Source organism: Triticum urartu, chromosome 2A, assembly GCF_056163025.1.
Source record: "Triticum urartu cultivar PI428250 chromosome 2A, HENAU_Tu73, whole genome shotgun sequence".
Taxonomy (NCBI): domain Eukaryota; kingdom Viridiplantae; phylum Streptophyta; class Magnoliopsida; order Poales; family Poaceae; genus Triticum; species Triticum urartu.
This window is the reverse complement of record NC_141874.1, coordinates 690,505,196-690,521,456: the sequence shown is the minus strand read 5'-3', so window position 1 is coordinate 690,521,456 and position 16,261 is coordinate 690,505,196. Positions and strand designations below refer to the sequence as shown.

The window sequence follows — 16,261 nt, the reverse complement described above, 5'->3', positions numbered from 1 at the left end:
ATTTATACTTCACGCGAAAGCACAATTGTATGTTTCGCACACAACTGTGCTTGTCACAAAAAGTACTGCTTCACAAGAAAAAATGTTTTTTCTTTAAAACCTAGGGAAAATGTGGTAAAGACCAAAAAAGACTGAGAAAAGAACATCTAAAACTCGAAAGGGGATTAACAAATTAAAATTTAAGTAAAAATGCAAAGGAAGCACACAGCACGCCACAAGCGACGGTGGCGGATGCACCACCTTTTTTTCTTTTTTGAGAAATGGCGGATGCACCACCTGACGCGCTCCAGGCAAAAAACCACCCAAAGGGCTCGCCGCATTTGTTCGGTGCAACCTGGCAGGCCCAGAAAGAGGCCCAAGCCCAAGGAGAAGGCGAGGCCCAGAAAAAAAAACGTAAGACGATCCCGATCCTAAAAAAAAAAAACGTAAGACGATCCCCTTCCTCCGCCGCGACTCGAACAGAACGGATTGTTCCACTAGCTGTGGTTCCCCCGGTTCCCCCCTCCAGTGGATACATGAGGAATAGATAGACGGATCGTGACGACGGCCTCATCACTCCCACGGCAAACGGCGTGCCCCGCATACAGTTGGAGGATGCTACTCTAATTGAGAACGCGCACAAGTGCAGTTATTACTGCAGCCGTGCTACGAGAACCCAAGAAGGCCGCTCCTCTACAGAGTACAGACACAGTACATACACTGGGCGCTGCTCCGTCGACCAGCTCAGGCGCTCAACCACCACACCACGCACCATTTCACGGCCGATCTAACCACCATGCTTCTGACGAAATGGTCCAACAGCTCCTGCACGTCGATCGGCTCTCGGCCGGTCAGTCAGATAAGCATGCATGGACGACGGCCGCCTGAGGCTTGACCCAGATCTACAACTACGCCTATGATTACGGAACCAGCAGACGCCGACCGAACACCAATGATGCGACGTCGACCGAAACCATCGACAACGCACATGCAGAGGGCGCGAGCGAGATTATCCACAGTAATTAAATTACGGTCGACGGCGACCTTACCTCCTCCCTATCGCCTACACGTCAACCAACCCACATCGTATTCCCTTCGGCTGCGTATCCGTAGCGTACGTGCTGCTGCATCGTATTCCCTTGGGCTGTCCCCTGACCAAACCACGTACTACATCGTATTCTCTCGGGTCGTTATCTCCGGGCTCGACATTGTTTACAGCCAGCTGTCCCCTTCCTGCCACACCGTGAACGATGCCATCGGAAGAAGAAAAATATGCGTATGCGTGCCAGTGGCTGTGTGGCTTAGACGACGGGCGCAGACCACCGATCACTGTGGCGTCGCTGCGTTTGTCCCGCCTGATTTTCACCGGTTTAAATTTCAAAATCTACGCTGTTCCCCTCCACTGGCAGACAATCACAGCGCTCGGTGCCTGCCGCTGCCAAAGTTACAGCGCCCAGACGGGGAGAGCGACAGAGGCGCACGGGCCACGTACGGCGTCGTCTTCTGCCCTCCCCCCGTGGGGCTGCGCGCCGTCGCTGGCAGGCGGGTCCCGGCCCCCGGCGTCCGGCGTGGCGCGCTTGCGTCGCCTTGCCTCGTGCTCCGCGCCTCGGATGCCTTCCCCTCTCTCTCCCGCGGGGCCGCACGTGCGCGCGGCGGCCACGTTACGCGAGCTGCTGCTGCTGGAGACGACGTGGTGGGTGCGCCGCTCGCTTGGATCTGGAGGGTGACTGGATTGGCAGTGTGTGGACGGGCCCGACGACATGGCGGCTGTTCCGTTGCTGCCCTCCGTTTTGGAGCCACGTGGAGCGGCGGGTCGGTTCACCGCGATCTGATCATGATGCGTCCGGCTTCATAGATGCTAATCCTATGGACATCTGGTGTGGGACGCCTTTTGATGGTCTCTTGGCTGAGACAATGGGGCGTGGCCAGAGTCAATCGACCAAAAACTGGTTTTGGGTGGGTCGATTATTTTGAACCGTCAAATGCTAAATCAACAGCGAGATCGTCTTCTTTAACCTTCGGCTCATCTTGCTCCTCTGACCACCTTGCGTACCACCGACCAAGCCCCCCGCGACAGCCTCGCCGCAACGTCCTCCCCTGAACCGTCCCTCATCGCTGGTCTTGCCGCCGCCCCGGCCATACCTCTAGCCCCGGGCGATGACCAATTTTTTTCTGGCGAACTTTTTTATCTCCTCCTGCGAGCGTCTTCCTCCCCTTCAGCAGTTTTCGCCTTCTAGCGAAATGGACCGACCTAAAATTCAAAACTCAGGCGATTGACGTGTAGCTTTTGTGGAGACAACGACGTTTGTGTTCATCGTAGAAACAATGACGCTTGCACTCACGCTTTTGTTCATTCAATTCTCTGAGTACTCGCACTATTTTCACCGTACCACATACTGTGCCAGCATTTACACGCACATAAAACGGGCAATGTACCATGTACGAACAGCTGAGTAGATCAGATCATCGGACCAGCGGTGGGAAAAGCCTCCTTCGCACATCCCCACGGCGCAACTGGCCGGGGCCCCTTCAGATGACAAGCCTATCCCGGCGATCTTCGTGCAGACGTGCAGTACCCACACACTGCGCGAGTCACGGCTCACGAGCTGAGGCATCGTCAAAACAGTCGAAAACGCCCACATCAGACAACCAAGCCCGGCCCGCGCACGCAGCCGAGCCGAGGAATCCACCCCGCGCGGCCAGGCCCAGATCAGTCCTTCCCCAACCCGCACCCCACGCGGCCACGCTCCCCCAGACCCAAACACCACGCCATTGCCGAATCCTGCCTAGTTTACTCCCCCCCACCTCCCCCTTTTCCCAACGCCTCCTCCCCACTCCCAGACCCAATTTGTCACCCCAACCCAGCCCAACGTCTCTCTGACCTGACCCACGCACGCCGCCGCGCTTCCATCTCGCTCGCTCTCTCTCTCACTCTCCGATGTCGCGGGAGCTCCGCGCGCCAAGCCCTCCCCGCAGATGAGCTCCAGGAACCGCGCCGCCGCCGCGCCCCCGGCCGCACCGACGGCGCCGTCGCTGCGGACGCCGCGGCGCCTGCGCCGGCGCCCGCTCAGGGCCCCGGGGTCGGGCGGCGGGCGGCGGAGCGGGCCCGCCACGCCGCTGCTCCGGTGGGACGCGGGGGTCGCCAATGGGGCGCCCGAGAGGCGCGGCGAGAAGGCGGCGGCTGCGGGGGCCGGGCCTGGACCCGGCCCCGGCCCGCGGGAGAAGGCGCGGGATGTGTCGGTGAGGCGGCTCGCGGCCGGGGTGTGGCGGCTGCGGCCCCCGGAGGCGGTCGTCGGCGGCCACGGCGGCGGCGCGGAGGGCAGGGTCCACGTCGGGCTCGAGGTGCGCGCGCGCGCGGCTGGTTTTTCGTTTTCGTTTTCGTTTCGTTTCCTGTTAGTAGGTAGGCGGTGATGCGCGCATTCATTGGAGGCTCGTGCTTCGTGTGATTTGTCGAGCTGCTTTGCTTGCCCACCATCTGTTTCCCGCACTACTTTATTAGTAGCTAACCGCTGCGTGTTCAGTGAATCCGCCTTAGTCAAATCCAGAACTAAAAAGGCCTGCGCAGTTTCTTAGATTTTGTTCTGATTTGATGTGTTTTAGCTAGCTTAAACCAAGCGAAACTCATGTTTGCCTAATGTCTGCTAGTAAATCTCGTAGGTCATTGTTCATTCGTAGCTCTAGGCCAGAGATCTCCTGCAAATTTGTTCATACGTAGGTCATTGTTCATACGTAGGGCATTCTCTGTGCGATTTCTCCACTCAACCGTGTACATTTTTGTTCATCTAGTATTTAGTACTTATTTTGGGCATTCTCTGTGCGATTTCTCTTCTGAACTATGCACATTTTTGTTCCTCTATTTTTAGCTGCATATTTTGCCTTGACGGGTCAAATCTACGAATCCATTTCCCATTTTCTTACCGATGTAGTATCGGCGGCAGCACTGCTACCCGTTGTAGCGTCGACGCATTTACTAGTGGCCGTCTTAACTAAAGATGCGTCGGGCTGAAGCACACCTCCATTTAATGGAGGCAGCCGTGCTGTGCAGCCACGGGAAGGAGACGGCCGTGATCGCTGTCCCATAAATTTACTCGTCCAAAAGGCACTTGCATTTTTCCTGCGCTCGGATCTCGTCATGTGATCCCAGATTGGGGCCCAGGCATACATAGGATCCTTCCCATGCCCGTGCAGCCACAAATGCATCGTCCGTATGTGTTTGCCACTTTGCCGGTGAACGGCCATTTATTTCCCTTTCGCGGAATGGGTTGTGGGAAGAGCTCGGATCGGAATTTGGATCTTGCAGATGGGTTGGTGGGTGTAATTGGATAGCTGCGGTCCAAATCTTGTTTGTTTAGGCAGTATAGGCACCCCATTAGCCGGAATGATTGGACTGAACTCGTGTGCCGTGCGGCAACAAACATGTGCATCCTGGGTTCAGCTATGTTGTCCCGGGGCAAGCCAATAGCTGCCTGTCTCGTCTCATTGGAGGAGACTATTCTTGCCCCATCAGATATTTTTGAGGTGACTGGATCTTAGGTTAATAAATGAGATGAATATTCGTGACACTGTATATGTAGCCGGGTAGGTTGGAATTTAGATTCACTGTGCATGCTCTCATTTGAGAGGGGTCTGCATCTGCATGTGATGATAGTTTGGCCCCCTTCAGATTCTCTATGTCTTTGATCATGTCCCTCGAGCAGTTCGCCTTTTTGGTTGTACATGGATGATGGGAGCCTTTTGTGTCCCTTTCAAATAGCCACACTGTGAGAAACAGTAACTTGAATGCATGCAGATCATCCTCGTTCTTGGGTGGATTGGGGCTTGGGGAGACTTTTCTGATTTGCTTAATGATGGAACAGGGAATGCACATGTAGCAATAGTTTTAGTGTACAAACTGATGAATTTTCTTCTCCTCATGACTTATAATCGCTGTATTTGCTATATGTCAGCATATCCCGAGGCATCTACAAGTCCAGCTTCTTAAACAAGATACGTTGGGTCATCACCAGAGTCTTAAGAATGAGATTTCAAGCCCGATTTCTGTTTTGGAGCGAAAGAGCGAAGAGCTTCACAAGGTGATTCAGAAGTTAATTATAATCTCGACTATTTTGCATGTACCGGTATGTAAAATTATTTGGAAGATCTGATGGATTTAATTCTGCAGGTACAGTTTCATGGTTCTTCACCTATGATACCTGTTACCGCCATGGAGAAAGCAACAAAATGGGAGCCTGAGAACATGAAAGGAATGGAATCGCATGATGCCTATCTGATAGCCAGCCAACTAAATCTTCTGGATGAGCAGCAAGATGCATCCTATGTTGCTAACCTCCAGTTGGAGCTCCGGCAAGCACGTGATCGAGTGGGTGAGCTGGAAAGCGAGCGCCGGTCAACTAAGAAGAAACTTGACCACTTGTTCAAGAAGCTTGCCGAGGAGAAAGCAGCTTGGCGCAGTAGAGAGCATGAGAAGATGCGTGCTGTTCTTGAAGATATGAAGGCAAACCTTGATCATGAGAAGAAAAACAGGAGGCGGCTGGAGCTGATTAACATGAAGCTCGTCAATGAGCTGAAGGAGACCAAGATGTCAGCAAACCAGCTGGTGCAAGAGTATGATGAGGAGAGGAAGACTCGGGAGCTCACCGAGGAGGTGTGCAACGAGCTAGCAAGGGAGGTGGAGGAAGACAAAGCCGAGATCGAGGCCTTGAAACATGACATCCAGAAGCTGCGAGAGGAGGTGGATGAGGAGCGGAAGATGCTGCAGATGGCTGAGGTGTGGCGCGAAGAACGGGTGCAGATGAAGCTTGTTGATGCAAAACTCACTTTGGATGCCAAATACACAGAATTGAGCAGACTGCAGCAGGATGTTGAGGCCTTTGTTGCTGGATGCAGTTCTGCTAGGGGAGACATCACGGTAGTGGAACAAGCGGAGAACATTATACATGCGATCAGGTCAGTCAGAGCACAGGATGTTGAATTCAGGTATGAGCCGCCAGCAGAGTCAGAAGACATATTTTCAATTTTTGAAGAGCTGCGTCCAAGTGAAGAGCCTGTTATTAAGGAGATCGAGCAGTGCTACAAGAACAGCTCCACTGTATGTGAATCAGAGATCCAGGAGGCCAGCCCAATGACAGATATATTCCTGGAGAAGCCAGCCAAGGCGGCGTACTCGAATAAGAACCCTCACAATGAGAGCGAAGCTGGAGATGCCAGCAGCTGGGAGACAATAAGTCATGAAGAGATGCAGGGTTCAAGTGGTTCACCCGACGGAAGCCAGTCGTCGATCAACAAGATCTTCGACGGGAGCATCTCCTGGACGAGCAGAAACGATTTCGAGTACGGGGAGATCGAGAAGCTGAAGGATGATCTGGCGGACGCATACCTGACGACCATGACTCAGCCCAAGAAGAAAGAATCAGCCATATCAAAGCTCTGGAAGTCATCTCGCCCAAAGAACAGCGACGTCTCCAAGAAGGATGCCACGGAGGCACTGAACGGCAGATCATCGAATGTGCGGCTGTCGGTCGGGACCAATTCCACCATCGAGAGCGGCGTTCAGGATATCGGCCTCAGCTCGCCGAGCGTGGGGCAGTGGAGCTCGCCGGACTCGATGAACATCCAATTCAACCGCGGCTTCAGGGGCTGCATGGAGTACCCGCGGGCGTCCCAGAAGCACAGCCTGAAGGAGAAGCTCATGGAGGCGCGGATGGTGAGCCAGAAGGTGCAGCTCCGCCAAGTGCTCAAGCAGAAGATCTAGAAGCGCCAGAAACACGAGGCGAAACCGGTGCAAAGCCTAGAAGAAATAATCTCGGAAATTACTTCGCAGCTTCATTTTTTTCTTGTTGTTGTCTTAGGGTCACTTGTAAGTTGTAATTGATGTACTAGTAAAGAACCGATAATAGATCAATCAGGTCGGCCTTTGTGGGCCGTGCTGCTTCTGTATCTTGCCGTAGCTCTGGGGATATGGTTGCATTTGGTAGGCTGCGGGGAGATCCGGCATGATGTAATATAGACATAAACATGCAGCAATGTTCAGACAAAGTTCACGTCCAGTCCAGGGATCAATGTTTTTACGCTTTTTACTGTAGCTACCTCCCTTCTCCCTATATATGCTGCTCTGACTCGGTGTTCCTGATTCGTTTCTTCTTTTTTGAATGATTTGGAGTTAGTACACGTTTTGGAGTGTGAAAAGACGCAAAATGCTGTAGCCAAGGAACCTATCTTTGCCTTTGGAAAGCGTACATATGCGTCGTTCTTCTCCCAAGAAGGGGCAGGCCTCGTTGGCTCTGAAAGTGGCACCTCCCACACCCGACTGGCGTTAGCCAGTGGAGACTGAAGTGTCCACTCGCGCAGATTTTTTGGTCTGCCCTGACTGCCGTGCTAACTAGCCAACCACATTACCAAGGATAACTGCAATCAGCGGCTATAGCTTTGTCTTCACACATCAACAGCTGCTCCTAGCAGTCAGGACTACTCTCACAGATTAGCAACTGCTAATAATAACAATTGCCATTTTGTCTCACGACCTAGGAGCAACTGCAACTTGCGGTTGGATTTCATCTCACAAAGATGTACCAACTATCCCTTGGTATAAATAGGTCTAGAATCAATGTGAATCTCATCAGTTCAATCATCCACGTAATTATATATTATTTCTATCAATGCAAGTATGCACTCTTTGTTCACAGTTTCTCACACAGTGCAAGGATGAAATATTTCTGCATTAAAAAAAACTAGCTTTTGATTTAAATCATTTTCTCATACATAATTTATCTGAAATTTATCTCTAAATTCTTGCCACAGCGCACAGGGAAATTACCTAGCTATTACTGTTTTTTTGCTACCACCATGATTTACTTATGGATTAAATCAATCGAAACGTTGCCAATTCATCCGACAGTTGTTCCATGTCCTCTGCAGAGAATGGAGTAGCAATGTTTTTCATTGAGAGAGTGAAGTATAGGCCCTGTTTGATAGCAAAGTATTTTCTAAGTATTTTGAGGATACTACAGTTTTTGAGATTATCACAGTTTTATTTACAATGAGCTGTTTGGTTGCCCCTAACAACTATGCTTTTAATATTATAGTATTGGGCAAACTGCAGTTTTTTCTCTGCATATAAAAAAGAACCCCAAACCTTTTTTTTAAAAACAGAGCTGCTGAGTGCTTAAACACAACGGCTAAACAACAAAATTTACAGCGTTATGCGGCAACAGCCAAACAGGTTCTATGTATTGTGAATACTGCAAAATACTCTATTTTGATAAAACTATGGTATCTCACACCTATAGGCAAAATTACTGTAGTTTTTGATACTTTGGTTTATATAATACTTTGATATCAAACATAGTTGTGGTAGAGAAGAGAAGAGAAGAGGTGAAGTGAGACTGTGAAGATGCATAATGTTTTATATTCGCTCCTTCTCATAACTACGTACCACTTCCTTGACACAACAAAATAGCAAGTATATATACCCCTGTTTTACAAAATACAAGTTCCGATGTCAGTAAACTACATTGCAGCCGTGAAATAAATAACAACTGCAACAACAATATATGTACCAACTAGAAGCACATGTACAATTATTGCAACTTCACAAGATATTGATACATCTATCAAACATATGTCTGCAATAGGTGCAAATGGTGATAAAGTAGAGAAACCTAGCAAAACCAGTTCTTGTAACTTGGTGTCATCGCTTCTTGGTACTAGCACAAGTGCAGCAGTCCTAAAGGCAACCAACAAAGCATAAGTGTAGGCCTGGAGCTGCACAGATCGAAAGAACCAAACAACAACTGCAGTACCCTGAACAATTACTCCCTCCCTTTCTTGTTACTTTGTACTTTCTCCGTCCGGAAATACTTGTCATCAAGATGAATAAAAGGGAATGTATTTAGATGTATTTTAGTTCTCGATATATCCCCTTTTATCCATTTTGATGACAAGTATTTTCAGACGGAGGGAGTATATAAGATTTGTTTGAAGTCAAACTATGCATTGTTTGACCAAATTTATATAAAAAAACATCAACATCTACAATAGTAAGACCATGTAACATGAAAATTTATTCCACGGCCTTATCACAACTCGCCTCCTGGGTCGCACGCGCGTGCGGCTCCAGAGGCCCCCCAAACCCTAGGTCCAGCCCTCCCCCTTAGATCTGTTGGGGAACGTAGCAATAATTCAAAATTTTCCTACGTGTCACCAAGATCTATCTATGGAGTCATGTAGCAACGAGGGAGGAGTGGATCTACATACCCTTGTAGATCGCGCGCGGAAGCGTTCAAGAGAACGGGGTTGATGGAGTCGTACTCGTCGTGATCCAAATCACCGATGATCCTAGCGCCGAACGGACGGCACCTCCGCGTTCAACACACATACGGAGCAGCGACGTCTCCTCCTTCTTGATCCAGCAAGGGGAAAGGAGAGGTTGATGGAGATCCAGCAGCACGACGGCGTGGTGGTGGAAGTAGCGGGATTCCAACAGGGCTTCGCCAAGCGCTGCGGGAGGAGGGAGATGTGTCACGGGAGGGAGAGGGAGGCGCCAGGGCTTATGTGTGGCTGCCCTCCCTTCCCCCCACTATATATAGGGCCAAGGGAGAGGGGGGGGGGCGCAGCCTTGGCCCTTCCTCCAAGGAAGGGTGCGGCTAGGGAGGAGTCCCTCCCCCCCCCCCAAGGCACCTAGGAGGTGCCTTCCCCCTTTAGGACTCTTCCTTTCCTTATCCCTTGGCGCATGGGCCTCTTGGGGCTGGTGCCCTTGGCCCATATAGGCCAAGGCGCACACCCCTACAGCCCATGTGGCCCCCCGGGGCAGGTGGCCCCACCCGGTGGACCCCCTGGGACCCTTCCGGTGGTCCCGGTACAATACCGGTGACCCCGAAACTTGTCCTGATGGCCGAAATAGCACTTCCTATATATAATTCTTTACCTCCGGACCATTCCGGAACTCCTCGTGACGTCCGGGATCTCATACGGGACTCCGAACAACATTCGGGTTACCGCATACTAATATCTCTATAACCCTAGCGTCACTGAACCTTAAGTGTGTAGACCCTACGGGTTCGGGAAGCATGCAGACATGACCGAGACGTTCTCCGGTCAATAACCAACAGCGGGATCTGGATACCCATGTTGGTTCCCACATGTTCCACGATGATCTCATCGAATGAACCACGATGTCGAGGATTCGATCAATCCCGTATACAATTCCCTTTGTCTAGCGGTACGATACTTGCCCGAGATTCGATCGTCGGTATCTCGATACCTTGTTCAATCTCGTTACCGGCAAGTCTCTTTACTCGTTCCGTAACACATCATCCCGTGATCAACTCCTTGATCACATTGTGCACATTATGATGATGTCCTACCGAGTGGGCCCAGAGATACCTCTCCGTCACACGGAGTGACAAATCCCAGTCTCGATTCGTGCCAACCCAACAAACACTTTCAGAGATACCCGTAGTGCACCTTTATAGTCACCCAGTTACGTTGTGACGTTTGGCACACCCAAAGCACTCCTATGGTATCCGGGAGTTGCACAATCTCATGGTCTAAGGAAATGATACTTGACATTAGAAAAGCTTTAGCATACGAACTACACGATCTAGTGCTATGCTTAGGATTGGGTCTTGTCCATCACATCATTCTCCTAATGATGTGATCCCGTTATCAACGACATCCAATGTCCATGGTCAGGAAACCGTAACCATCTATTGATCAACGAGCTAGTCAACTAGAGGCTTACTAGGGACATGGTGTTGTCTATGTATCCAAACATGTATCTGAGTTTCCTATCAATACAATTCTAGCATGGATAATAAACGATTATCATGAACAAGGAAATATAATAATAATCAATTTATTATTGCCTCTAGGGCATATTTCCAACAGTCTCCCACTTGCACTAGAGTCAATAATCTAGTTCACATCGATATGTGATTAACACTCAAGGTCACATCCCCATGTGACTAACACCCAAAGAGTTTACTAGAGTCAATAATCTAGTTCACATTTACCATGTGATTAACACTCGATGAGTTCTGGGTTTGATCATGTTATGCTTGTGAGAGAGGTTATAGTCAACGGGTCTGAACCTTTCAGATCCGTGTGTGCTTTACAAATCTCTATGTCATCTCCTAGATGCAGCTACCACGCTCTATTTGGAGCTATTCTAAATAACTGTTCTACTATACGAATCCAGTTTACTACTCAGAATAATCTGGATTAGTGTCAAAGCTTGCATCGGCATAACCCTTTACGACGAACTCTTTTACCACCTGCATAATCGAGAAAATTCCTTAGTCCACTAGTTACTAAGGATAACTTTAACCGCTGTCCTGTGATCCATTCTTGGATCACTCTTGTACCCCTTGACTGACTCATGGCAAGGCACACTTCAGGTGCGGTACACAGCATAGCATACTGTAGAGCCTATGTCTTAAGCATAGGGGACGACCTTCGTCCTTTCTCTCTATTCTGTCGTGGTCGAGCTTTAAGTCTTAACTTCATACCTTACAACTCAGGCAAGAACTCCTTCTTTGACTGATCCATCTTGAACACCTTCAAGATCATGTCAAGGTATGTGCTCATTTGAAAGTACCATTAAGCGTTTTGATCTATCCTTATAGATCTTGATGCTCAATGCTCAAGTAGCTTAATCCAGGCTTTCCATTGAAAAACACTTTCCAAATAACCCTATATGCTTTCCAGAAATTCTACGTCATTTCTGATCAACAATATGTCAACAACATATACTCATCAGAAATTCTATAGTGCTCCCACTCACTTCTTTGGAAATACAAGTTTCTCATAAACTTTCTATACACCAAAATCTTTGATCATCTCATCAAAGCATACATTCCAACTCCGAGATGCTTACTCCAGTCCTTAGAAGGATTGCTGGAGCTTTGCATACTTATTAGCATCTTTCGGGATTTGACAAAACCTTCCGGTTGTATCACATACAACCTTTCCTCAAGAAAAAACATCGAGGAAACAATGTTTTGACATCCTATCTGCAAGATTTCATAAATAATGCAGTAATTGCTAATATAATTCCAACAGACTCTTAGCATTGCTACGAGTGAGAAAGTCTCATCGTAGTCAACTCCTTGAACTTGTCAGGAAACTTCTTAATGACAAGTCGAGCTTTCTTAATGGTGATACTTACCATCATTGTCCGTCTTCCTTTTAAAATCCATATGTACCTAACAGCCTTACGACCATCAAGTAGTTCTTCCAAAGTCTACACTTTGTTTTCATATATGGATCCTCTCTCGGATTATATGGCCTCGAGCCATTTTGGAATCCAGGCCCACCATCGCTTCTCCATAGCTCGTAGGTTCATTGTTGCCTAGCAACATGACTTCCAAGACAGGATTACGTACCACTCTGAAGTAGTACGCATCCTTGTCATCCTACGAGGTTTGGTAGTGACTTGATCTGAAGTTTCATGATCACTATCATAAGCTTCCACTTCAATTGGTGTAGGTGCCACAGGAACAACTTCCTGTGCCCTGCCACACACTAGTTGAAGAGACGGTTCAATAACCTTATCAAGTCTCCACCATCCTCCCACTCAATTCTTTCGAGAGAAACTTTTCCTCGAGAAAGGACCCGATTCTAGAAACAATTCTTTATTGCTTTCGAATCTGAGACAGGAGGTATACCCAACTGTTTTGGGTGTCCTATGAAGATGCATTTATCCGCTTTGGGTTCGAGCTTATCAGCCTGAAACTTTTTCACATAAGCGTCGCAGCCCCAAACTTTTAAGAAATGACAGCTTAGGTTTCTCTAAACCATAGTTCATACGGTGTCATCTCATCGGAATTACGTGGTGCCCTATTTAAAGTGAATGTGGTTGTCTCTAATGCCTAACCCATAAACTATCGTGGTAATTCGACAAGAGACATCATGGTATGCATCATATCCAATAGGGTGCAGTTATGATGTTCGGATACACCATCACACTATGGTGTTCCAGGCTGTATTTGTGACGCCCGGTTAATCAAGCTACAGTAACCCTCTGGTAATGATGCCATGTCACCACGATTACTGTTGATAATCTCGTGTTAGTTCAGATCCGAGCCAGATTCAAATTTCAATTGAAGTCAAACATTAAAAGTTTCCAATAGTCAAATCAAAAATGTTCAAATTGTTGCAACTAAATCATAATCAATTATGGTGGAGGAACCACACTTTTATGAAATGATTAAATACTCTAAAGTGAATAAAACCATAGCAAAACAATTATTCAGATGATTTTAAATAATAAACAAATGTTAAACTAGTTTAATTGACCACCAAACTTTTTATGGTAGAGGGATGTTCTGAAACCTTATTTTAGGAGCTATGGTCATGTTTTATAAAAAAACTAAAATAAAGTATGACTAAACTAGAACAGAAAAGAATAAATAAAAAGAAAAGACAAAAGGTAAAACAAAAAAAATAAAAGAGAGGGAGAGAACCCCCTGGCCATCTAGGCCTCGGCCCAGGAAGCCGACGGGCCGCCAGGCCAGCCCACCCCGCCCCTGCCTTATCCCCCCACCCCCAGGCAAACCCTAACCCACCCGATCCCCACTCCCCCCACTCGCCCCACCCCGCTCGCCCCCCCTCGCTCCCTCCCCCGATCTGGATCGGGGCGAACCCCCCGATCCCATCGGCCCGCCGCCGCCGTCGATCCCCGTCGCCCCGCCGCCGTTCATCATCGCCACCGCCGCCCAGCTCCCTCCTCCTCAACCCTCCTTCCCAGCGCCCCCCGCGCTCGGCTGGATCTGGATCGGGGAGGGGCCCGACCCCGTCGCCCCGGATCCCGTCGGCCGGAACGCCGCCTCGCCGCCCTCCTCCTCGACGGACCTCCTTCGCCGGCCTGCCTCCCCATCGAACCGTCGTCTCCGTCCTCCTCCCCAAGCCCAGTTGCCTAGACCTCACCATCCCGCGGTGAGCTCCTGTGCCGAGCGCACCATCCCTCCGTCCCGTGTCCGCCACGCCCGACCCCCCTGGTCACCGCACCTCGCCGCGGTCGCGCCCCCCCCTCGCTGGTCATGGCTCGGGTCCGTCCCGCTCGGCCTCCGCCCCCTTTGCACGCGCCCGGCTACCACTTCGCCCGCGCGTGCGCGGCCTCGCCTCACCGGCGATGCAGCCCCGCCGCCCGCGCCCGCTGCCGCACGGCCATGCCCTTGGCCGCGGCTTCCACCCCGTGCGCGCTCCGGCCCCGCGCTCACCGCTGCCGCGCCGCGCCTTGGCCGCGCACCGGCGCCCGTGCCCCGGCCTCCTGACGCTGGCCGCGGCCCCCTTCCCCTCTGCGCCCGCCGTGGCCGCGACCCGGCTCCCTCCGCCTCCCTACCGTTGCCGGCCCCGCCCCAAGCTGCCGTGCCTGCCACTGCCATGCTGGCCGCCTCCGCCGGGGCCCCCTCAATGGCTGCCGCGCCGCGGTCGTCCGCCGGTGGCACCCGGTGGCCTCGCCCCGTTTTTCCCCTGTCGGGCTCGCCCCCCCCACTCGGGCCATCGCCCGTTCGGGTGAAGACCGTAACCCGCACGCCCGCATAGACCCCAGTGGCCCTATGACAATGGGGCCCCACGACCAGAACGTTTTAATTAAAAAAAAAGAGAATTTAAAAAAAAATAAAAAAATAATATAAAATATGATAATAATAAAATTAATTAATTAATTAATTAAGGAATTAATTAAGTTAATTAATTATAATTAGATTAACCTAATTAACTATTAGTTAATTAAAACAGAGTATGACGAACGGGACCCACCTGTCAGGTTGACCTGGTCAACTGCTGACGTCTTGCTGACGTCATGATGACGTCAGCAGACACTATTCTGGATAATGTTGATTAAATTAAATAAATAAATCCTAAAAATGATTTAAATCTTTTAAAATTAATATAAAATAAACCGTAGCTCGGATGGAAAAACTTTGTACATGAAAGTTGCTCAGAACGACGAGACGAATTTGAATACACAGCCCGTTTATCCGCCACGCATCCCTAGCATAGCGAACACGCAACTTTCCCCCTTTGTTTCATCTGTGCGAAAACGCGAAACACCGGGGATACTTTCCCGGATGTTTCCCCCCTTCACCGGTATCACCTCATACCGCGATAAGGCACCCCTAACACCGCTACTTGTCATGTCATGCATCGCTATGCATCTGTTTGCTTAAATATTTATTGTTTCTTCCCCCTCTTCTCTCGCTAGACACCGAGACCGACGCCGCTGCTACCCAGTATGACTACGGAGTTGACGATCCCTCTCTCTTGCCAGAGCAACCAGGCAAGCCCCCCCTTTTGATCACCAGATATCGCCTACTCTTCTCTATACTGCTTGCATTAGAGTAGTGTAGCATGTTACTGCTTCCCGTTAATCCTATACTGATGCATAGCCTGTCCTTGCTACTACTGTTGTTACCTTACCTGCAATCCTAATACTTAGTATAGGATGCTAGTTTTTCATCAGTGGCCCTACATCCTTGTCCGTCTGCCATGCTATACTATCGGGCCGTGATCACTCGGGAGTTGATCACGGGTATATACTATATACTTTATACATGATACATGTGGTGACTAAAGACGGGTGGGCTTGAGGAGCACCCGCGAGTGGAGTTTTGAGGCGGAGCGGCAGGGCAGGTTCCGACCACCTAGGAGAGAGGTGGGCCTAGCCCTAGTCGGCGTTCGCGGATACTTAACACGCTTAACGAGATCTGGGTATTTGATCTGAGTCTGGCCATTTGGTCTATACGCACTAACCATCTATGTGGGAGTAGTTATGGGTATCCCGGCGTCGTGGTATCAGCCGAAGCCTTCTTGACGTCAGCGACGGAGCGGCGCGCGCTGGATTGGACTGGAACGCCACTAGGCTAGGTCTGCTTCCGGCCGCCCACGCAATGTGCAGGTGTGCTAAGGGCGATGGGCCCAGACCCCTGGGCGCTTAGGTTTAGACCGGCGTGCTGACCTCTCTGTTGGTCTAGGTGGGGCTGCGACGTGTTGATCTTCCGAGGCCGGGCATGACCTAGGAAAGTGTGTCCGGCCAAATGGGATCGAGCGTGTTGGGGTATGTGGTGCACCCCTGCAGGGAAGTTAATCTATTCGAATAGCCGTGATCTTCGGTAACAGGACGACTTGGAGTTGTACCTTGACCTTATGACAACTAGAACCGGATACTTAATAAAACACACCCTTCCAAGTGCCAGTTACAACCGGTGGTCGCTCTCTCTCAGGGCATTGAGGAGGGGATCGCCGGGTAGGATTATTGCTATGCGATGCTACTTGGAGGATTTCA

At 50.0% G+C, this 16,261-nt stretch overlaps 1 protein-coding gene across 1 annotated transcript; it reads left to right on the top strand.

Moving 5' to 3' along the window:
- Positions 1-2,780: 2,780 nt before the first annotated feature.
- Positions 2,781-7,025, top strand: LOC125539770 (uncharacterized). The gene is made up of 3 exons (XM_048703283.2): positions 2,781-3,321; positions 4,926-5,051; positions 5,141-7,025. Exons 1-3 carry the CDS (start codon positions 2,956-2,958, stop codon positions 6,728-6,730), a joined length of 2,082 nt encoding a protein of 693 aa, XP_048559240.1. The 5' UTR covers positions 2,781-2,955; the 3' UTR covers positions 6,731-7,025.
- The last annotated feature ends 9,236 nt before the right edge of the window (positions 7,026-16,261 follow it).

Excerpts from the sequence above, each read along its gene's own strand:
- LOC125539770 (XM_048703283.2), top strand. The coding sequence starts at position 2,956 with ATGAGCTCCAGGAACCGCGCCGCCGCCGCGCCCCCGGCCGCACCGACG. Across the intron at positions 3,322-4,925 it reads GGGTCCACGTCGGGCTCGAG|CATATCCCGAGGCATCTACA; the intron begins GTGCGCGCGCGC and ends GCTATATGTCAG. Across the intron at positions 5,052-5,140 it reads AGAGCGAAGAGCTTCACAAG|GTACAGTTTCATGGTTCTTC; the intron begins GTGATTCAGAAG and ends TTAATTCTGCAG.